This window comes from Mobula hypostoma, chromosome 22, assembly GCF_963921235.1.
Source record: "Mobula hypostoma chromosome 22, sMobHyp1.1, whole genome shotgun sequence".
NCBI classification, from domain to species: Eukaryota; Metazoa; Chordata; class Chondrichthyes; order Myliobatiformes; family Myliobatidae; genus Mobula; species Mobula hypostoma.
This window is the reverse complement of record NC_086118.1, coordinates 14,106,216-14,130,825: the sequence shown is the minus strand read 5'-3', so window position 1 is coordinate 14,130,825 and position 24,610 is coordinate 14,106,216. Positions and strand designations below refer to the sequence as shown.

General features: G+C 41.6%; 1 protein-coding gene across 6 annotated transcripts in view; it reads right to left on the bottom strand.

Moving 5' to 3' along the window:
• The window catches only part of LOC134336484 (glucagon-like peptide 2 receptor), a 194,688-nt gene that overhangs the window by 83,749 nt on the left and 86,329 nt on the right, over positions 1–24,610 (bottom strand). For 5 of the 6 annotated variants that reach the window (XM_063030751.1, XM_063030752.1, XM_063030750.1 and 2 more), the window contains exon 3: positions 2,029–2,122. In XM_063030751.1, coding sequence (XP_062886821.1) covers positions 2,029–2,122 — 94 coding nt within the window. Of the gene's footprint in view, positions 1–2,028; positions 2,123–24,080; positions 24,479–24,610 lie in introns of those variants that run through there. The other variant, XM_063030749.1, reaches the window with a different exon arrangement.

Genomic DNA, 24,610 nt, shown 5'->3' with positions numbered 1-24,610 from the left:
ACGATGGGCTAAGGGTGAAAAGTTAAATGTTTAAGGTGAACATGAGGGAAAATGTCTTCACTCAGAGGGTTGTAAGAGTGTGGAACGAGTGGTGCATGTGAACTTGATTTACAGTGTTTAAGAGAAGTTTGGATAGGTTCATGAATGGTAGGGGTATAGACGACTACAGTGTGGATGCAGATCGATGGGAGTTTGCAGATTTAGTGGTTCACCACTGACTAGATGGCCGAAGGGCCTGTTTCTGTGTTGTATTTTTCTATGACTCTGTGACTCATTCCACTATACCAAAAGGGAAGGGTGGGTGAATGTTTGAGTACAAAAGGAGAAAACACTAGTGATACTCTGTGGGCCAGGCAGCACCTATGTGGATGCTTAAAAAGGCAAATCTTCAGGCTATTGATTTTTCTTCTGAACTCTATCCACAGATGCTGCCTGAATACTTCTGTTTATTTTCATGTTTTTGTTTCAGATTTCTAGCATTTGCAGAATTTTGTGCTTTTCAAAGTGAGTGAATTCATTTATTTTCATATGTGCTTTTGTAGTACTGCGTGAGTGCATTAAATTAATTATTTGTAAGAAGACTTTAAATATTTTGTTAAATGTCTCAGATGATGAAAAGCCTATAGTCAATAGTTGTTATGGCATTCCGACGCCCTGTTCTCCTGATACACGCCCCGTTGTCTGCCTTGCAGACTTGGAGGATCAACTCATTTGATTCTCCCTCCAACTGCTCTAGGAGTCACATTGTTGGATTGGTAATTATTATCTGTAATAATGTCCATGAAACAATAGGAACTTCAAAGCAAGGTTGCAGAACAACAACAACTAACATGCACGCTTACGTTACACATACGATGAAGGCAGTGTGTTGCATGCACATGTAACTCTTTCACATGTTCACATACACGAACACCACATTCTACCAGTATAGTAAAGGCATCCGTTAGTCTTGCGAGACCATGGATCTGCACCTGGAAAGTCTTCACTCTCCAGGGCGCACGCCTGGGCAAGGTTGTATGGAAGACCGGCAGTTGCCCATGCTGCAAGTCTCCCTTCTCCACGACACCCATGTTGTCCAAGGGAAGGGCATTAGGACCCATACAGCTTGGCACCAGTGTCATCGCAGAGCAATGTGTGATTAAGTGCCTTGCTCAAGGACACAACATGTTCCCTCGGCTGGGGCTCGAACTCACGACCTTCAGGTCGCTAGTCCAATGCCTTAACCACCTGGCCACGTGCCCACATTAACCTGTATATCCTGTAAATATAAGTCACAAAGGTGGCCAAATCCAACATCTTCTGGCCCATTACGGGGAATCCAATTCATTTAGTTTTTACTCACTCCTGAATGACTTTTTTTCTAACGACTGAACTTGCCCCATGTTATTGAATATTTATAAGCAAAAAATTCACAAACTGAAGAAAAATAAAAGTAAGACAATCACTAATTATTAATATTCAAATTTCACTTCAAATAAGCGGCCTATAACTTCTAGAATTAAATTCAGCACTATCTGTCCTGTTGAACAGCTTAAAAATTCAATACAGTTCTCAGCATGACAAATTATTTTCTTATTTTGCAGCAGATCACCTCATCCACCAAGAATAGTTTCAGGTACATATGTGGAAGATAATGTTTTTACTAATTGTAAGTGATACTGGCATAAGCTTCCTCCTTTGCTTCTGCAGGGTGAGACCATTTTCTGGGAGAGGGAAGTAGAAAATGTATTCTTTAGGACCAGTTAGTAAGTTTCTGCTTTTACTACAGACTATGATCCCACATTGAAACCACTCTTCAAGGTCAAACTATTGGCAAAGCTTCCTTTAGCTATTCCCCTCTCTTAATGTTACTACATAATATGGTTCTGAGAATCCCAAACACCAATAAGCATCTGGCTGTATTCAATGAGAGGACTGAGGGCATTCACCAACCATTTCTTCATTAGAATTCTATTAGCCAAATTTAAAAATGTTTAAACAGCGTTATTTTCCTATGAATTAGTTTTGCTATTAAGTTAGGTTGCTCACCAGTTTTACCATTAGACATGCTTAGGTTTTGCAAACACTCTTCCTTATACAAGTGCCATTTACTGACCATATCCTCCAGTAGCGTGCCATTGACCTGCAGAATAAACAGGATGGAAGATATAAACAAGTCTATGAGAAATTTCAAGAAGAAACATTCTTTACAAGTTACTAGAGGAAATAACTACTGTTATGATTTGTGTGGAAAGCAATGTACTTGATTGCAACTGAGTTGAATTCTTATACATTATTTCTTGATTTATCACTCCTTCTAATCTTCAATACCTGTGGCATCATTTACAGTAACCTGATGTAAGTTTATGAAAAACCGTATCAGATATGCTAGGGATTAATAAAGTATATCTATCGATCTATCTAGCTATCTAAAGGTATGATTCAGCACAATGAACATCACAAAATCTTTACTATCAAGGTCTGTTCGAACAATCTCCTAACAAAATGAAAGTCAGTTAATTTTAAGATTTATTATTTAACTAGAACTTCAATTTGGATTCCTTGGATGATAAGCTTACCCAGTAAGGATTGAGTGTATATTTTAACTAATGCTAATAGTGGGGATAGAATCAAAAAAGTAGTTCATCAGTACAAAAACTAGCCTAGTTTTATTTGTGTTTGGGAATTGCATTCTATCTGCTTATATTTGTAAATTAAATCCCACAAACTTAAACAATTATCATTTATATTTTACTTTTGATTTTTTTTCTGCCTGACTGAAATAACTTTGTAGAATTCCCTTTGGCAATGTACTTCTTCCGAGTAAAACATATGAAAGGGCATAGGAATTGGGTCATCTAGCATGAATCTATTTTGGCATTTCAATGGATGGTATACCACTGCATTACAGAGGGACTATGTTTCTAGGAAACTGCTGATATATAGTTATTTTCCATGATATGAACCATTCTTTCTCATTGAATCCCATGATATAAGTGGAGCTGCACACCTATGGGAGATGGGCTCTCAACAGTCATATCCTCAGGAGTACATGAGCCTACAAACAAAGGAATTATAAATACATTTTAAGCAGAAGAAAAAAGGGTTACTGTTTCAATTAACCGGAGATGTTTGATTACATTGTTTGATAAAGTATATTTGCGCATTTATCAATCAAAGATATTGCCTTGTCAGTTTCCAAAGCAAATGCCTTACATGAACTCCTGCTGTAAACTGGAAGTCTGTAATCTTCTCTCTTGGTAAATTCATTTTGTTCTCTGTACACATTTAATGTTTGCTCCTTTTTCATATAACTTCCACAAGAACTAATTTTTGTTCTATATAGGTGAATTTTAGTTAACCAAACAGGAATATTTTAATTTAAAACATAAGAAGTACTTTTTAAAATTAAAATATAAAAATATTTATTTAAAATATCAACCAAAGATAATAAGTTATATTATCATTAATTATTAAAACATAGAATAAATAAAACAAATTCACTCAATTGCACTTACACTTTCCGATCGGAGCAGTAAAATTATTCAGAAGGCTGTGCAATATTCTCCAGTCATGATTAGTGTCAAGTTGAACAAGCTGAAGCAAATTACATATGATTCTATAGATCAGCCTATTGATTTTCTGTTGTTGGATTCTATATTGTGTCGAATGAGATGGAGGGGGAACAGACCTGCCAGTGTCTGATCTCCAGTTCACATCACCATTACAATCTGCAACTATGCAAGTCAGGAACACACTAATTCATGGAGAGCACCTGACTAGTATTGGGCAGCATGGTGGTGTAGTGCTTAGCACAACTCTTTACCGTCAAGATGACCCGGGTTTAATTCCCACTGCTGCACGTGAGGAATTTGTACATTCTCCTCACGACTGTGTGGGTTTCCTCCAGTGCTCTGGTTTCCTCCCACAGTCCAAAGACACACCAGTTGGTAGGTTAATTGGCCATTGTTAATTGTCCTGTGATTAGGCTAAGATTAAATCAGGGGAATGCCGGACAGCATCGCTCAAAAGATTGGTAGGGCCTATTCCATGCTGTATCTCAATAAATTAAAAAAGGCATTAATCTTCTGCACCACACACAACATGCTGGAGGAACTCAGCTGACTAGGCAGCATCTACGGAAAAGAGTAAACAGTTGATGTTTTAGACCGAGACCCTTCACCTTTTGCTTGTGGTTCAGCATTTATCTTTGATAGTACCATGTGCACTGGTGTTAACCGTGAATGTTGAAATTTATGTTCTATTTTAGTTAATACCAGCACATATCTTGTCAAAGATAAAATAAGATAAGTGGAAGGACAAGAGTATGTCAAAGCAGACAATGAATAATTATTTAAAAAAATCTAAGTCATTGAGAAAAATCAATGATCTTTTACCTCCATAATAATATGAAGGATCATAGTACTGTTTGTACTGAGCACAGTTTGCTCATGTTACTTCTGTAAGAGTCATTGCCTTTAGCTCTTCCACAAAGAGTGATGATGATAAAATGTTACGTGGATATTCTGCCCACTCTTTTCTTGGTAAAGATGTCCAACAGAGACCCCATGAGGGAGAAAGCAGGGAGATATACTGTGCACACATCAAGCTTACTCTGAAATAGTTCTGATCTCTCTGCTTCCAAATTACCACAGTGGTCACTCAGTGCAACATCCAACTGCAACAGATGTATTGTAAATTATGTTCATTAATAACTCGTTATGCTGCTTTAATTACACTTTTAGTCTGGTCTGGTAGTTCTGTCTGCTGACATGGGGATGATCAAACACAGTCGTGTCTCTTAATTACGTACATTAATTACTTAGCTGATCAAGATCATTACATTCTGATATATCAGATGTTGTGTAATATCCAGAGTTCAGTGCTCAAACTGAGACTCCACAGATTCAGCGCCTCTCAAAGAACTATGCACAGGCCATGTGGCGATCGCTGATAAAACCCAGAGGTCCTGTTGGTTTGCTGCACTATTCATTGAACTGAATCCACAGAGAAAAGAAATGAAGAGATGACAAAGCACAAGTTCAAACATTGCGCTTGGAATATGTTTTTAAAATTATGACCCCTTTCCAGAACAAATATTGTTGACCATTGAAATTTGTCAGGTGGGCTTTAGCCTTTTCTTAGTGCAGGGTTGCAGGGTTCCTTGGGTTGCAGTGGATTTTTGTTGACAAAAGATTTGGTAGTCTGTACTGTCTATGGGCCCTTTAGTGCTACAAAGGGAAACCACAAAGCTGAAACTACCAACAAAACGTAAGATATTAGAGGTAGATAATGTCCAATTAATGTCAGCTACTGTTTCAACAAAGCATCAAATATCATTAGGAACAGTTTACTCAGTTTTAAAGACAATTAAGCCTCTTTAATACAATGGATCTCCTTAAAATGTAATAAACCCTGACAGCAATCAATGAATAATTTATTTACTTTAAATTATACCATAAGGTCACTGCCTGCAGAAATGAAATTATACAACTAAATTATTATTGACAGAGTGATTCACGCAGAAAGGACTAAGCAACTGAATAAATATATAAAGTTTGGTTAGATCAGTCTTTTAGACTTCTCAATTACAAATATTTACCTCATCAGCTTTATTTAACTACTTGGAATTATCCATTCTGAGCACTGGCATTGCCAGTGAATAACTTCTCTGATATTTCAGATATATCTGATCTCACATTCCATGTTTCAACTGTATTAACAGTTTTCTCCATAACTATAGATAATGATAAACTCAATAACATAACAGTTGATATTGGCTGTTACTGCATTATATGTGTTTTCTTGGTATATTGTCTGATACCATATGCTCAATTACTATCATTTTTGCTTTGGTTGTTCTCAAGGCTCTCGATCTTTGGGCTTCTGTTTTCACTCCATCTTGACCTCCACTAGGCTCCGACTTTTCCTCTTTACTGCTGTCCCTTTGGAAGTCATTCACTTTTCTCCATAACACTTTTGCTTTCTGGGATGTCACCAAGACTTTCTGTGCGGTCATGGTTTCCACTTGTCTTGTTACACTTTGGCTTTGCTGTGTCAAGTTGACATCAGGAAGTCCATGCCTATTTTTGCATTTTTTGTAGGATTTTTTTTGGAACTTTAGAAATGCATCCATGTGACAATGCAAACGCCCCTTAAGCATCCAACTCAGTCTGCACTTGATTCAGTTAATTCAGTATTTCTGTAAAAACAGAAGCCTGTTTGCTAACACTCACACGTTCTCGTCTTCTGTACAGTACCATCTGTGCCAAACATTATTGAAGTCACCTTGTCCTTTATCTTTCACCCTCTCTGTGGATCCTTTTAATGACACAGCCATTATTTCACATCTCAAGTGAACAGACTCTTGTACCATCCGAACACATCACCAATATTTCCTCTTAATAACTGTTGAGGATTATGAGTATGCCTTTTGCTGTAACAGTGCTAAATCTGAAAATAATTCTGGCTGAGCTGACTGTGCCGTGGGGGGAGGGATGGGAAGAGGCCCACGAGAGAAAGGCCTTGAAGTACCAGCCCTTAGTGCAGGAGTATAAAGACAAGGGATGGCAGGCATGGCTGTTCCCTGTGGAGATCGGCTGCAGAGGTTTCCCAGCCAAATCAGCATGGCGGTTGTTGTCAGATCTGGGCCTGGACGAAAGGAGCAAAAAACAAGCAGCTCGTAGGATGGGAGAGGAGGCAGAATGAGCCTCTTGTTGGATTTGGAGTAGGTGAGAGGAGGGAAGCTGGAAGCCAGGAGCAGATGGGCAGTGATTTGGCCACCACTGCCGGCCCACCAACTGGAGAGTGTTGTGGTTAAGGGTCGAAACACTCGGTGAAGGTTGCGAACCACCTGATGACATCTGCTCCTGGTTGAAGGCTACGGTTACCTTATAAGGTAACCGGAGAATGCACCCTAACAGGTGTATGTAACAAGTAACAAGTATCTAAATGGTGTGCTAGATTCAGATGTTTCATAATGCACTGTCCTTCACTCTGATTATCCCACCCTCGTCTCATTCACTGCCTTACCTCTTACTTGTCATTGCAAACTTAATTAACTTTGTATTGGACTCAACAACTTACTGCTATGAAAAACAGGTATTTTAGATACTTGGTGAATCACAACAAGGCTGATGTGTCTACCCCCTTACTGATAGATACCCGAATGCCCATTATTACAAATCTCTGACTTTCAAAGAATGTTCTTAAACTTCCTTTCATGTTATTGAAGGTGCAGCTTTTCTGTTGATGTTTACAACTTACATTACCAACTCATTTCCAGAGGCATCATATTCCCAATTTCTGGCTTACTGTTTCACCACAGCCTTTGGCCTTAGGACTCTCACTCCTTCATCTCCTCAGCACATATTCCTTGCATTTACCGGCTTCTGATGTTACATTTTCCAGGAAAGTCTCACATTTAGCTTCTTATCTTAACTTTCAACCCAAACTTCACATTCGTTTTCAGATAGATGATCAGCGGGTTCTTTCTGTAATACTTACAGTGCCTTGCTCTCTACACTTTGATCACCACACATGCCCATGCGAGCTTACATTCCATGTTCCACTTTAATTTTTTGTCCTTCATGATAATTTCTTGCAGAAATCATTGATGAATATGCATGGAATGTGTATTACTTTTTGATCAGCCATCCCTTTGGGGGACATTAATCATAGATCCATACAGCATAGAAAAAGGATCCTTGGTTCAATTCATTCATGCCAGTTGTGTTGCCTAGCAATCAAGTCCCATCTGCCTGTATTTGGCATATAGCCATCCAAATCTGTCCTATCTATGTACTTATCTAGATGGCTTTTAGATGTTATTAATGTGCTCACGTCAACCACTATCTCTGGCAGCTCATTTCACCACCCTTGTGTGAAGAAACCATTCCTGATGTCCCTTTTAAATCTCTCACTCTGATCTTAAACCCTATAGACTCTTGTTTTTAGCACTCCCTCTATGTAGAAAAGACTACGTGCTTCTATTCTGCCAATGCTGCTTCATGATCTATAAACTGCTGTCAGGTCACCTTCAATTTCCTATTTCTAAATCTGCACAACCTCTCCTTGTAAGTCAGGTCTCCAAGTCCAGGAAACATCCTGAAATCTGTTCTACGCTCTTTCTAGTTTAATAACATATTCCTATAATAGGGTGATCAAACCTGCACACAATACTCCAAGTGTGGCCTTGTCAACCTCTACGTGACTATGACATAATTTCCCAGCTCCAATATTCAATGTAGCACACATAAAATACTGGAGGAACTCAGAGGCCAGGCTGCAAATATAGAGAGGAATAAACTGTTAACGTTTCCAGCTGTGACCTTTCATCAGGACTGGGAAGGAAAAGGGAAGAAGGCAGAATAAGAAGGTGGGGGAAGGGTAGGAATACAAGCTGACAAGTGATAGGTGAAATGAGGAGACTGGAAGGTGTCAGTGGGGGAGGGAGGATGAAATGAGAAGGTAGGATGTGATTGGTGGAAGAGGTAAAGAGCTGAAGAAATAAGACCATAAGACCATAAGACATAGGAGCAGAATTAGACCATCTGGTCTATCGTGTCTGCTCCGACATTCAATCATTGCTGATCCTTTTTTTTCTCTCCTCCTCAACCCCATTTCCCAGACCTCTCCCGTAACCTATCAAACTCTGCCTTAAATACACCCAATGACCTGGTCTCCTCAGCTGCATATGGCAACAAATTCCACAAATTCACCACCCTTTGGCGAAAGAAATTTCTCCAGATCTCTGTTTTGAAAGGGTGCCCTCTATCCTGAGGCCATGCCCTTTTGTCCTGGGCTCTCCCACCAGGGGAAACATCCTTTCCATATCTACTCTGTCTAGGCCTTTCAACATTCGAAAGGTTTCAATGAGATCCCTCCTCCCTCTAAAGGGAGGAGGAGAAGATGGCGGCACGACGCAGCGCGCATGGCCACTCCGGTGATGAATATCTGTTATGTGTCAAGTAGGGTGCCGTGCACAATTCTGATTTGATGGAGGCAGACGTGAGAGCACGGAGGAATATCTGGTGAAACTTCTGAAATGCCTGTTTCGACTCCGCCGCTACTGTGTGATCCGAAATCTCCGGAGGGGAAGGCCCCAAATCCTTGGCTTTGCTTGTTGCTCGATGGCCGGGGCGGGGTTGAAGAGCTTGGCAGAGATGGTGCTCCGTGCTCGGTGTCGGAGGGCTGGTCGGAGGCTCGAAGTTTTTGGATGGACTCAGAGTCGGACTGTGGTCGGGTGCTTCCAGGATGCTGCATCGGCAAATTTGCGGTACTGGAGGCTCATGGCAGGGAGAGTTTTTCCCTTCTACTGTCTGCGTGAGATGTTGGGGCTATCGGGACTTAAAAATTACTACCCTGGAGGTCCTGCTTTTCAACTTTCTACGTAGCTCTCTAAATTCTCTTTTCAGGACATCATTTCTTTTCCTTCCTATGTCATTGGTACCAATATGTACCAAGACATCTGGCTGTTCCCCCCTTCCACTCCAAAATGTTGCGGATATGATCTGAGACATCCCTGATCCTAGCACCTGGGAGGCAACCTACCATCTGGGTGTCCCGTTCATGTCCACAGAATCTCCTGTCTGTTCCCCTCACTATCAAGTCCCCTGTCACTAGGGGAATCTGATAGGAGTGAGGAGTGCACCATGGGAGAAAGGGAAGGAGGAGGGATACTGGAGAGAGGTGATAGGTAGGTAAGGAGAAGAGCATGGGTAAGAGGGGAGCCAGAATGGGGAATGGAAAAGGACAGAAGGAGGTGGGGGATATATTACTGAAAGATGAAGAAATTGATGATCATGCAGTCAGGTTGGAGGCTACCCAAACGGAATATGAGGTGTTGTTCCTTCAGCCTGAGTGTAGCCTCATCATGGCAGTAGAGAAGGCCACGGACCGACATGTTGGAATGGGGAATGGAATTAAAATGGTTGGCATCAGGAAACCCTTCCTGTTGCAGATGGAGCGAAGGTGCTCAACAAAGCGGTCCGCCAATCTCTGTCAAGTCTCACTGATGTAGAGAAGTCTGCACAGGGAACACCAGATGCAGTAGATGACAGTAGACTTGCAGGTGTAGTGCTGTCTCACCTGGAAGAACTGTTTGGGGCCCTGAGTGGTGGTGAGAGAACAAGTGAATGGGCAGGTTATATTCAATGCCCCAAGTGAAGAAGGCCAATATGCCAACATGCCTTCTTCATCACCCTAAGTACCTGTGACACCACTTTCAAAGAACAATGCACTTGTACTCCTACATCCTACGAAAGGAAAACAATTGTTGGGCAATGGGATGAGGCCAGGATAGAGGGAATAGCTGGATTTTATCTAGATAAAGCTGATGTGGACTTGACTGGCCAGAGTGTGTGTCCTTTCTCTGATTTTGTGTACAGGCCTACACAGGAACTTTGACTTTACTTTATTCAGAGACCTACACCTCTGTGGATCTTCCCTTACCTCATGACACTGATACCACTTATAAGTTTAGGCTATTCTGAGCTCTAGGCCATTAGGTCATGGTGGCTCTCATGGCAAGTCCTCCTAAACCACTGCCTTCTCTTCTTCCTATTTACTTTTGTCCTTACAAATCCACTTGTAGCATCCTCATGACCCATTTTCAAAGAAGATGATTATAACAGCATATTTTTGTAGGCTTGCTCCTTGTTTATACCTTGACATTGACAAAATTGCTTAACAATGTTATACAGCACCTCCACCGTGGTGGCAATTTGCACACTCTCACATGCGAGGTCCAGCATTTGACAAGTTCACACACAAAATGATGTCACTGTTGGATTTGAAGAACTTGACAGTTACACTTTGCTGACTATACATGTGACAACCATTTCATCTACTTCATGGGTGCAAGAACTAAACTTGTAGCTCCTAACACTTACTGAAGTGGTTGAATTAAACTATCCCTTCAAGTTGTTTGCAATACCTCACAAGACACCTGGTCTGTAGTATATTGGGCTAAGAGAATCACCAAATTCAGATATGTCCCTGGGCTTATTACAAGCACAACATCAGATTGTAATGTTGCCCAGCATGGCTCTATTCTGTGTCCTGTCAAGGCTCCTTGACAATATTGTCTACTTCTCTGACCTTTACATACGGGGTAAATGATTTGAAGGTATAGTTTACTTCGTCCATTATAGCCAACAGGATATGTTTGCTCACTAATTTTCCTTATTTTTCATGACAGGATTAATGCCTCCAACACAATCTCCAGTCTGCTCCAAATGGCCACTGGCATTTGGTTTCAGCTGACACCCCCCTGACTGGTGTGCAAGCATCAACAAAGTTAGTGCTGATACACACAAAGAGAGCCATCAGGCGCGAGTGTAGCCACGTTTGGGGGAGAGAGTAACATCCTCAGTGTCCTGAAACGTGCCATAAAGGGCACATCATTTTGCTGCAGCCATTTCAGGATGTACATCCCTTCCAGAAGTTCCTTCATATGTCATGGTCCTGCATTCCAGTAAACGGTCCGGTCCGGCGATTCCTTATTCTGGGTTTTCCTGTTTTCCCTTGTTCCATTGGGTGACTTAATTGAGGCACCTGATTCTCGTTTTGGGCTGGCACATAAATACCTCTCAAACCAAGGATTTTCTGCTGGACTGTTCCCTTCCCCTTCCTTCTGAAGCCTCGCCTACATTCCCTTCAAGTTCAACCGCTGGAGTGAGACTGGAGCCTTGCCACGCCAAGATAAGGAATTATCTATCATTGAGTTTGGAACTATCTCCTTGTGTCCCTGTGTTTAGTGTCCGTGTCAAAGAGGAGTCTTGGCCTTAGGTCCTGTTCCCAAGGAGGAGTCCTGACTCTGTGTAAAGCCCCAGTCCTAAGTCCTGTTCCCAAGGAGGGGTCCTGGTTTTGTGTTCTGTGTTCCTGTGTTCCAAATTCCAGGTGCCGTGTTCCAGTCCTGTCCAAGTCAAGGCTTTGTGTTCTCGTCCAGTCCAGGAGTCCTCAGCAAGTGTCCTCGGCAGTCATCCTGGCCCTACAATCCAAGGAAGGGTCCCAGCCCTGTACCCTAGAGCCTAAGCAATCCGAATCCAAGAGCCGAGCCAAACCTAGTCCAAGAGCCACGTCCTGCCCTGGAGTTCCTTGTCCTGCCTGGCTCTGAGCGTCCAGTCCACGTCCAAGTCTCTGAGCGTCCAGTTCAAGTCCAAGTCTCTGAGCGTCCAGTTCAAGTCCAAGGCTCTGTGTTCCTGTGTTCCAAGACCAAGTCCAGGCGCCATGTTCCAGCCCTGTCCAAATCTGAGATTCGTGTCCTCATCTAGTTCCGGTGCCTCACCCAGCCCTGGAGTTCCTTGCCCAGCCTGGTGCTGGAGATTCTTCATCCTGTGCTGGGGTACCTCATCCTGTCCTTGCCAAGATCCTAGTCCTGAGTCCTAGCCTGGACCCAGGTTCCGGTTCCAAGTCAGGACCCAGGTTCCGGTTCCAAGTCAAGACCCAGGTTCTGAGTCGCAACCAAGACCCAGGTTCCAGGTCCTTGTCCAGGCTCTGGTTCCGGGTCCCATGTTTCCAGTCCAAGTCCTAGCCCAGGCCCTGAATCCTAGTCTCGTCCAGGGCCTGTGTCAATGTACAGCTTTGTTCCTTCCTTACTCACCTTGCCATCTCAATAAAACTAGCCCTGTTCCTAGTACATCAGTGTCTGTGTCTTGCCTTTGGGTCTGTTATCAATGCTCCACCCCCTATGACATCATATACAATCAGAGCTGGCGTCATATTTAAAATCATTGTTACATTGAAATGTACTATGACAGAACAGAAGAAGCACACATTAAATGATTGGATCAGCTATACATTAACATAGTGGCTGGTTTCAAAGTACTCCCACTCTCTCCCTACATCAGTGATCATTAGGTCAAACTTAATTACAGTTGTACTATGAACAGCAATTGGCACTGACTACAATAACTCCTATGGTCCACATCCAAGAAACACCTTGCTGACCAGGAAGCTTAAAGTCTAATCTAGTGACAGTGCAGTGCAGGAAACAGAGCATATTGAATTGGAATGGACAGGGTAAACAATAATAAGATAAGATCATAAGATGTAGGAGTAGAATTAGGCCATTTGACCCATCAAGACTACTCCACCATTCCATCCTGGCTGATCTATTTTCCCTCTCAACCCCAATCTCCTGCCTTCTCCCCATATCCCTCCATGCCCTGACCAATCAAGAATCTATCAACCTCTGCCTTAAATATTTGTAAAGACTTGGCCTCCACAGCTACCTGTGGCAACAAATCCCACAGATTCACCATTCTCTGGCTAAAGAAATTCCTCCTCATCTCCATGCTAAAAGGACACCACTACATTCAGATGCTGTGTCCTCTGGTCCAAAACTCTCCCACCATAGGATGGATATGGAAATGATATTTCCTATCAAGGTCTTTCAACATTTGATAGGTTTCAATTAGGTCATCCTTATTCTTCTGAATTGCAGTGAATACAGGCCCAGAGCTATTAAACGCTCTGCATATGATAAGCTGTTCGATCCTGGAATAATTTTCGTGAACCTCCTTTGAACCCCCTCTAGTTTCAGCACATCCCTTCTAAGATAAGAGGCCCAAAAATACTCACAGTACACCATATGAGGCCTCACCAGTGTTTTATAAAACCTCAACATACATCCATACAAACATTGCATTAGCCTTCCTCACCACTGAATCAACTTACAAAGTAGCCTGTAGGGAATACTTCTTAATGAGTTTTTCAGTTGCCTTGTTTGGTTTTAAAAGCTGACCAATCCTCTAAACTTCCCACTAAATTTTGCTCTACTATATGCTCTCCCTTTGGTTTTTCTGTTGGCTTTTACTTCTCTTGTTAGCCACAGTTGTGTCATCTTGGCTTTAGAATAAGTACTTCTTCCTCTTTGGGAAGTATATAACCTGTGCCTTCCGAAATCCCAACCATCGTTGCTTTGTTATCATGTTTGCGAGTGGTCTTTTCCATTCAATTCTGGCCAACTCCTCTCTCATGCCTCTGTAATTCTCTTTACTCAACTGTAATACTAACACATCTGTCTTCAGCTTCTCCTTCTCAAATTTCAGGGTGAATTAGATCGTAATAATATGTTATGATCACTTTCCCCTAAGGGTTCTTTTACCTTAAGCTCTCCAATCAATTCCAGTTCATTGCACAACACCCAATCCAGGATAACTGATTCCCTAGTGTACTTAACAATGAGCTGCTCTAAGAAGTCATCTCATTGGCACTCTAGAAATTCACCGTTTCGGGATCCAGCCCCAGCCTGATTTTCCCAATCTACCTGCAGTTTGAAATCCCGCATGACTATGGTAACATTGCTCTCCTGGCATGCATTTTTTATCTCCCTTTTTAACTTGTTGACCATATTCTTATTACTGTTTGGGGGTCTGTATATATCTCCCATCAGGTTCTTTTTACCTTTGCAGTTCCTTAGCCCTACCCACAATGATTCAACACCTTTGTATCCTTGGACGTTAAGGTCCCAGCTATAATCTTCTTTCAGCCATGATTCAGTGATGCCTACAACATCATACATGCCTATCTGTAACTGTGCTACAAATTCATCTATCTTATCCTATATACTGTGCGCATTCAAATATAACACCTTCAGTCCTGTATTCTTTTTGATTTTGTTCACCTTTTACTTTGTACATTGCAACTCATCATGTTGACTGTAATTTTGCCCTTTCACCAGCCTCTCATTGCTAGGAGTCTCACTACGTACTGCCTTTATTTGTAAACCAGCTGCCTCATCTTCAGCACTATGACTCCAGTTTCCAATCCCTGCCGAATTAGTTTAAAGTCTCCTGAACAGCTCCAGCAAACTTGCCCGCAAGGATATTGGTCCCCCTTTGGATTCAGGTGTAACCCTATTGTGCAGGTTGTATCTTCCCCAGAAGAAATCCCAATGATCCATAAGTCTCAGCCCCTGTCCCCTGCACCCGTTCCTTAGCTACACATTCACCTTCTAAATCATCTTATTCTTACCCTTATCGGTATGTGGCACAGGCAGCAATCCAGAAATTACCACCTGGGAGTCCTGTTTTTCAGCTTTCTACCCAGCTCCCTACGATCTTTCTTCAGTACCTCCTCACCTTGACTACTTATGTCATCGGTGCCAATATGTACCAGGACTTCTGGCTGCTCATCCTCCCCTTTGTGAATGCCATTGATCTGATCCAAGATATCCCTTATCCTAGCAGCTGGGATGCAACATACCACCTGGGTGTCTCCATCTTGCCCACAGAATCTCGTTTCTGTTTCTCTGGCTATGGAATCTCCTATCAACATTGCAATCCTCTGCTCTTCTGAACCACTGCACCAAACTCAGAGCCAGAGGCCCTGTCACTGCGGCTTCCCCCTCAACACTATCTAAAGTGATATACTTATTACTGAAGGGAACGGCCACAGGTGTACTCTGCACTGGCTGTGCATTTCCCTTCCTTTTCCTGAATGTCTGATAAAGGAGGATTTAGTACCAAAATGCAAATGATAAATATTTGTTATCTATTGAACCAGTTCACAGTCTGAGACCCTATATCAAGAAAAGATGGCTTTTGTGCTGAGAATGAGTACTTGGCAGATATTAACACATCAATAAAAGAGTATTACTTTTGTGGTACATAATCGCAAGCACCACAGCAAATGTAGTCTGTTACTTAAATTCCGGAGGCTCATGGCCTCCAGTGCATGCATCTGTACTTACAAGGCAAATAGCAAAGTGATATTTTTTCTGAAGGTTTTGTGAAGCTGTGTTTACACATAACTGCAGGCCTGCCTCCTGTCTGAAGTTGTCTTATTATTTATACAAACACAATTGAGAAGTTGTTAACTGTGCAATTATTTTGGCAGCTTAACTTAGCCAAATAGCAATCTATTCCATGATTCAAGAATACTTCATTCAATAATTGGATGTTTGGAATACTTTATTTTCCTGCAATATGTATATAAAAATATATGGACACTGTGAAAGAACTAACAGATCCAAGTATGCAAGATACCATTGATTCTGCATGGGATCGTTCAATCTGGAGAGCCATGATCACCCAAGCGTGCAACGCGCAAGGGACATGAAGAAGGAGATGTATATAAAATACAAATTGACATGAAAATGTATTTACACTATATAAATTGGCTATTGTACACAGAAATCTGCAGAACTGAAAATTGTAATCTGCATTTTAAAAATACAAGTTACCTAACAACTCAGTAACACACACAAAATGCTGGAGGAACACAGCAACATCAAGCAACATCTATCAAAATGAATAAACAGTTGATATTTCCGGCCAAAACCCTTCTTCAGGACTGGGAAAGGAAGCTGGAAGAGGGTGGAATAAAAAGATGTGGGGAGGAGATCTGTTATCTTTCACCACCACTCTCCTCCATCTGGTGGAACTGGTCGTCACCCTCAACAATTTCTCCTTTGGTTCCTCCCACTTCCTTCAAACTCGAGGTGGACCATGGGCACTTGTATGTGTCTCTGCTATCACTGCGTTTTTGTCGGCAACATGGGACAGTCCATGTTTCAAGCCTACAACAGCATTGATCCCCAACTCTTCCTACGCTATATTGACCACTGCATTGGTGCTGCTTCCTGCACCCATGCTGAGCTCATCAATTTCATCAATTTTGCTTCCAATTTCCACCCTGCCCTCAAATTAACTTAAGGAACACACACAAAAAATGCCGGTGAATGCAGCAGACCAGGCAGCATCTATAGGAAGAGGTACAGTCGACGTTTCGGGCCGAGACCCTTCGTCAGGACTAACTGAAAGAAGAGATAATAAGAGATTTGAAAGTGGGAGGGGGAACAGGGAGATCCGAAATGACAGGAGAAGACAGGATGGGGAGGGATGGAGCCAAGAGCTGGAAAGCTGATTGGCAAAAGGGATACAAAGCTGGAGAAGGGAAAGGATCATGGGACGGGAGCCTAGGGAGAAAGAAGGGGGGGGGAGTCCAGAGGATAGGCAAGGAGTTCTAGTGAGAGGGACAGAGGGAGAAAGAGGGAAAAAAGGGGAAAATAAATAAATAAATACATACATAAATAAGGGATGGGGTACGAAGGGGAGGCGGGGCATTAACGGAAGTTAGAGAAGTCAATGTTCATGCCATCAGGTTGGAGGTTACCCAGACGAAACATAAGGTGTTGTTCCTCCAACCTGAGTGTGGCTTCATCTTGACACTGGAGGAGGCTGTGGATAGACATATCAAAATGGGAATGGGACATGGAATTAAAATGTGTGGCCACTGGGAGATCCTGCTTTCTCTGGTGGACAGAGTGTAGGTGTTCAGCAAAATGGTCTCCCAGCCTGTGTCGGGTCTCGCCAGTATATAGAAGGCTGCATCGGGAGCACCGGACGCAGTATATCACCCCAGCCGACTCACAGGTGAAGTGTCGCCTCACCTGGAAGGACTGATCAGCTTTCCAGCTCTTGGCTCCATCCCTCCCCCTCCTGTCTTCGCCTATCATTTTGGATCTCCCCCTCCCCTCCCACATTCAAATCTCTCACTATCTCTTCTTTCAGTTAGTCCTGACGAAGGGTCCCAGCCTGAAACGTTGACTGTACCTCTTCCTATAGATGCTACCTGGCCTGCTGTGTTCACCAGCACTTTTTGTGTGTGTTGCTTCAATTTCCAGCATCTGCAGATTTCCTCGTGTTTGCGTTCTCAAATTAACTTACTCTATTTCTGACACCTCTCTCCCCTTTCTCAATCTCTCTGTCTCCATCACTGGAGAGAATCTATCTACTGATATATTTTATAAATCCACTGACTCTTGCAGCTTTCTGCACTGTACCTTTTCTGATGAGACCCAGTGTAGATTGGGAGACCACACTACCCACCCTGTCACTTGTAAAAAAGCCATTCCTCATACTCAGTTCCTCCGTCTCTATCGCATTTGCTTTCAGGACGGGGCTTTTCATTCCAGAACAATTGAGATGTCCTCCTTCTTCAAAGAAAGAGGCTTCCCTTCCTCCTCCATCAATACTGCCTTCACTCGCATCTCTTCCATTTCGCACACATCTGCACCACATCCTCCCACCGGCACACCAGGGATAGGGTTCCTTCTGTCCTCACCTACAACCTCACAAGCCTCCACATACAGCACATAATTCTCCTTAACTTCTGCCATCTCCAACGGAATGCCACCACCAAGCACACTCTCCCGAAGTGAATTCCTTGTCCATTCGTCCCTCTTCACTGATCTTCCTCCTGGCATTTATCCTTGCAAGCATAACAAGTGCCACGCCTGCCTCTATGTCTCCTCCCTCACTACCACTAAGGGCTCCAAACAGTCTTTCCAGGTGAGGCATCACTTCACCTGCAAGTTGGTTGTATCCAGTTCTCTCAGTGTGGTCTCCAGTATATTGGTGAGACCTGATATAGATTGGGAGACCACTTCATTGAGCACCTCTCCTCCATCTCCCACAAAAAGCAGGATTTCCCAGTTGCCACTCATTTCAAATCTACTTCCCATTCCCATTCCGCCATGTCAATCCGTGGCCTTCTCTACTACCGAGATGAGGCTAGACTCAGGTTGGAGGAGCGACACCTTACATTCTATATGGATAGCCTCCAACCTGATGGCATGCTAATGGATTTCTCAAATTTCTGGTGATTGCCCATCCCCTTCTTGCTCACCATTGCCCATTCTTGTCTCCCTCTCACACCTTCTCTTCTTACCTTCCGATCACATCCCTCCGGTGCTACTCCCCCTTCCCTTTCTTCCATGTCTTCTGCCCTCTCCTGTCAGATTTCCCTTTCTCCAGCCCTTAATCTCTTTCACCAATCAACTTCCCAGCTCTTCACTTCACATGCTCCCCATCTCTCAGTTTCACCAATTGCCTGCTACCTTGTACTTCTCCCTCCCCTGCACCCACCTTCATATTCGTACTTGTCCCCTTCCTTTCTAGTCTTGGCCCAAAGTGTCAACTGTTTACTCTTTTCCATAGATGCTACCTGGCCTGCTGAGTTCCTCCAGCATTTTGTTTGTGTTGATTTGGATTTCTGGCAACTGCAGGTTTTCTTGTGCTAGTGAAGCCAGATGGGTAGGAAAATTAAAGGGCTGGAGATGAAGGAATCTGATAGGAGAGGAGAGTGGACCACAGGAGGGGACCCAGTGGGAGGTGATTGGCAGGTAGAGAAGAGGTAAGAGGCCAGAGTATGGAATAGAAGTAGAGGGGAGAGGGAGGGAAAAAGTTTTTTAACTGGAATGAGAATTCCATCATGTTGGAGGCTACCCAGATGGAATATAAGGTGTTGCTCCTCCACCCTGAGTGTCGCCTCATCGTGGCACACAAGGAGGCCATGGACTGACATGTCAGAATGGGAATCGGAATTAAAATGTCTGGCCATTGGGAAGTTCCTCATTTGGCGGATAGAGCGGAGCTGCTCAATGAAGTCATCTGCCAGTTTGTGATGGATCTCACCAATGTAGAGGAAGCCACGTTGGGAGCACTGAACACAATAGACAGCCCCAGCAGATTCGGAGGTGAAGAGCTGTGTCACCTGGAAGGACTGTTTGGAGCCCTGAATGGAGGTGAGGGAGGAGGTGAATGGGCATGTATAGCACTTTGCGCACTGCAGGGATAAATGACGGGAGGGAGATTAGTAGGGAGGGATGAATGGTCCAGGAAATCATGGAGTGAGCAATCCCTGTGGAAAGGGAGGAAAGGTATGTTTTATGGTAAGATCCCTTTGGAGATGGTGTAAGTTGTGTAGGATGTAGAGGCTCATGTGTGGTAGGTAAGGCCAAGAAGAACTCTATTATTGTTAAGGCGGCGGGAAGATGGGTGGATGTTGAGGAACTGGAGGAGATGTGGGTAACAACTCAGTAGTTTGTTTCATGAAAGTTCCTAAACTGCACATTTCTATAGATTTAGTACCATTTCCTATTTCATATAGATGGTTTATGCTATTTATTGGAAGAAAGATTATTATTGCAACCCTTATAAAAGTGAACAGGTTGACTGTAGGAGAGGGAAGTCACTATTGTTTTCACTGTAATTTTAATAATTAGTCATTATCATTTCTCCATATAAAATTAAATATGGCTGAACCACAGGGATAATACTTTGGAAATGGGTAAGGAACCTATGAGTGTTTGAATGCATGGAATTGGAAATAAAAGCCTGCTTTCAGAATATGCGTCTGTAATATCCACAGTCAACTCCGGTCACCGGCCAACAATAAATTTCTAAACTTGTAATATTTTGTCTGGCTTGCTTAATTGGAAGAGTTCTGTGATGTCTGTTCATTCTACAAATGCTTTACATATCAGAAAAAGTTCAGCGATTACATACTATTGCATAGCTGAATAAAATACCTAATGAACACGTCTGCGTCAATTTTTTCTGAAACTTCCCTCTTATTTCCCAGTAGCTTCATAAATGATTCCTTCAACCGATTTATCTAATTCCCTTCTAATGTTTCCGCTGAATATGCTACGACAAAGGACCGTGCATTCATGTTTCATAACAACAGCAAAAGAGGCCTTTCACCTCACTGAGTCAAAAGGGGGTCTCTGAGCAACCCCAGTAGTTTCAACTCCCTTCTTATGTCTCTCTCACTTGCCCACCAGCTCCCTGTTCTTCTGTCACCCATCTCATTAAGGGGTCATTTACAGTAGCTTATTAACCTACCTAACAATGCATCTTTGGGATGCGGCAGGAAACCAGAGCACTCAGGTAAATTCCACACAGTTGCGGGAAGAGTGTGAAGAATCTATAGACCCCAGGTCAGGATTGAGCCCCGGCTTCAGAAACTATGAGGTAGCAGTGCCGTCATCATAATGCTGCACACGTCACAGCACCATACTGCATGAAACAAAAAAAATTGCCTTCTCTTTTTTCAACTTTACTTCCAATTTAGTTGCAAATATCGCGTCAATAGAGAGCATTTCTCCGTCTAGCATGGGGGACTACTATCCTCTGTAGTAGCTAGGACATCTTCAAGGAGCAGTGCCTCAGAAAAGCAGTATCCATCATTAACAGCACTAACCATCCAGGACATTCCTTCTTTCTTTGCTACCGTCAGGAAGGAGGTTCAGAAGCCTGAAGGCGCACACTCAGCGATTCAGGAACAGCTTCTTCCTCTCTGCAAACCAATTTCTGAATGGACATTGAACCCATGAACACAACCTCACTACTGTTTTATTTCCTATTTTATTCTGCACTACGTATTACATTTAACTATTTCATATCCTGTATATACACTTACTGAAACTCAGTTTTCTTCTCTCTATTAGCATGTATTGCATTGTACTGCTGCTGCTAAGTTAACAAATTTCACAACATATGCCAGTGATTTTTAAACCTGATTCTGATCCACTCCATCTAAACCCCTCATAATTCATTACAACTTTCCATAATCTTCTTTAATTTGTGGTGAAAAATAACCACAATTAAAGACATTTACTGTTTCTGGAGAAAATCAGATATCATGATTTGGTTGTGAGTTCAAGGGCTTTATGAAGAGGAGAAATGCTCTCTAGTGTATGAGGCAAGTGATGAGAGAGGTAGACTTTAGTCATCGCCAGAGCTAACTATAGTACTTACTGCTTTCTCTTATTTGGAAATGCAACTTTATTTAATGAGCCACAGAAGTGGATAAATGATTCTTTTTAATTTATTCTTATAACATAATTAGATTCAAGATCGAGCGGATTGGTCCATGCACTGAAAACAAAAGATTCTTTTTTAAGAACATTTCATTTAAGTTGTGTTTTGGAATATGTGTCATAAAATAATACCTGTCAACGGAACAGACAAACCTCATCACAAAATGTGAAAATTGCCAAATACGAAGGAAGAATTATTGAAGAAATTACTTCATTTATTAAAGGGTTGAGATGGAATATTTCTGTTATTCAAGAAATTTACAACAAAATTTCTTACATCAGTGTAAAATGCACTTACTAGAACAGGGGAGAGACTGGAAAAACTGTGATAGATAAGGAAGAAAATAAGGAAGAGTTCATGAGTGCGAGCAGCAGAGAACAAGAGAATAAGGTCAAGCAAGTTCTAAGATTGAAGGAGAATATTTTACTTTTTGTTCTGATTTAGCAGTTGGTATTACACTGATTTGTTCATGTTCCAGGCCATAGAGATGGCCAGTTATACATACAGTATCTCACATCTGTAAATACCTTTGAATAAAAATACAAGGGATGGAGTTGACGCTGTGATGGTATAGTACTGACGATATTGAAACTGCAGTATGTAATACCACTTTCTCAGTTTTATACACAGAAATATAGAGTAGACACAAAGCAGCCAATATACACTATTGCACAAACTCAACATCTAGCTGTAAAATTTAAAAAGATTTTAAAAAATATTTTGTTCAGTAAAATTTGGATGACAATTACAGCTGTTTGACAACAGAGTAACAAGATTACTAAGCAAATACATTCACATGAACTTCAAATTCTTGCAGAAAGACAAGTGCATAAATCTTGTAATTTATAATGCAGATCCTAATATTTGTAATAGTCATTTCCTGTCATTAGCCAACTTAATACATTTCCAATTTGCAATATTTTGGATGGTTTGCTTTAGCTAGGACAGCTTTTCAATGTGTTTTTTCATACTAAAAAATGTAGTTTATGGTCCCATCTCAACTTACATATAAAGCAGGCTTTCTAAAAGGAAAAGATATAATTTGGATAAGCTTATTTATGCACAAATTTTGTTTTATTTAAGTAGTTAATGAAAAATGTCAGACAATACTTAACTAAACATTTAGGTATCCCAGCCCTTCGCTGGTAGGGTGAATAAAATATTTGCTATGTACAAGTTCCAATGATCTTTAACATGTAAACTGTATCTAATTTGGTATTACTGTTATTCTAACTGTTCATCAGTTTGGAATTAATGTGTTTACATCTGTGCTAAAAAATGAAGCATGACTTTTGGGCAAAGTTCTACAAAAGTTGATATAGTGTTTTGTGTAGGAAGTATGTGTTTACAGTGTAATAAGCTATTTTAAAACTCATTGAGGTATGGTGTCTTTTTATGTTGCATAATTTTATGCTGGAATGTGTGGCGACACTTGTGGTCTTCCTGCCTTGTTTATTAATGGAAATGACATTTCACTGCATGTTTCAATGTATGTATGGAAAAAGTATAAGTAAATAAAAAAAATGAAATTAACTAAGTTTGAATTTTGTTCAAGTGATAGTATGTGTGCTTGGTGAAAACAACATTGACACTTTAGGATTTTGAAATCTTTGCAGCATAGGTGACACAAGTTTTTATAAAGGTCATCTATTCTTGTGTGTGCTCAGATGCTGATAAAACCTCTTCTTCACTGGAAACAATAATGTGTGGGTTATACTACTAGACCAGTAATCCTGAGTAAATAATCCAGTGTTTAAATCGCAGAACAAGCTCCTATTTTGAGTGTTCTGTTCTCTTCATAGGATATAAATCTGTTATTGTTTGTGAAAGATATTTTGAGGAGAAAACAGCTTTAGAGAAACTTCAATTAGTTAGCTGAGCTTGGGGAATTCAGTCCTTAGAATATCAGCTATTTTAATATGGGACTAGAGTTTAGGGTCTGGTTTTGCTGCTGGTCAATCAAGAATCTCTGTCCTTTCCTACCCCGTTTCTTCTTGTCTGCTTCATTACCTCATATCATAGAGTGGGATGTAATCACTCAAAATTCTGCCAAGAGCATACTTATTGTACTTCAGATACAACAGTGTGTTTCTAATAAGTAGATGAGGAAACAAAGCTTTCTAAATGAAAGCAAAAGCTTCTTTTCCTTATTGATTGTTCCGTGCATTAATGAAAGTTCTGTGGCATTTTAACAATGTTGTTGAACTATTTAAACCGATTAAGGATTTAGACAAAAAAGTGCAAACACGTTAATTAATGTAACAAAATATGAACGGAAGTAAAGAGAAGTTTTCTATGAGAGGGGAGCAGTTCTTGCAAAACTTGTGAAACTGATTCTGCCTTAACTGACAAATAAACTAGCCAAATGCACAGTTGACACAGTTCACCGTGTTAATCATCTTCGTTGCATGATTTTATTTGTACATTCATTTCCTTTACATGACCATTTTAATACACAGTCTTTACTTACTCATTTTCACACCTTACCTGCATTATGTGTAGCAACAGCATGAAGAGAAAAACTGATACTGTAGCCCTCGAAGTTTGTAAACGACACAGCCACAGATTTAAACTTAATCTTTCATCCTTGGCTCTGTCACTGAAGATCCCCATTGCTTCAGAATAATCCACTTCAAATTCATCGAAGAACATCCAACTCCCTTCACAGCCCAGAACGCTCGACACCTTTTCCCAAAGTTATGGAATCACTCAGGCAATTCCTGTTAGGTCCCCTTTTTTTCTATTTGTCCACTGTTTCAAGATCTGTAAGCCCTAGTGTGCTGAGTTACAACAATGTTTTATTCATCGCCAACCCAATTCAAAATTAACAGGTAGAGGTGGAGAGTGTTGTAGGATTCTTGTGCAGTCTCTAGAGAGAGATCTACAGCTACTGAATCTATGACTGTCAGAACCTTGCATTGTCTCACACATCGCACTGACTCCAAAACTGTTCTCTAACCAATCACAGCAAAAAACAGGCAGTTGCTATAGAAACATAGCTACACAATCACATTTCA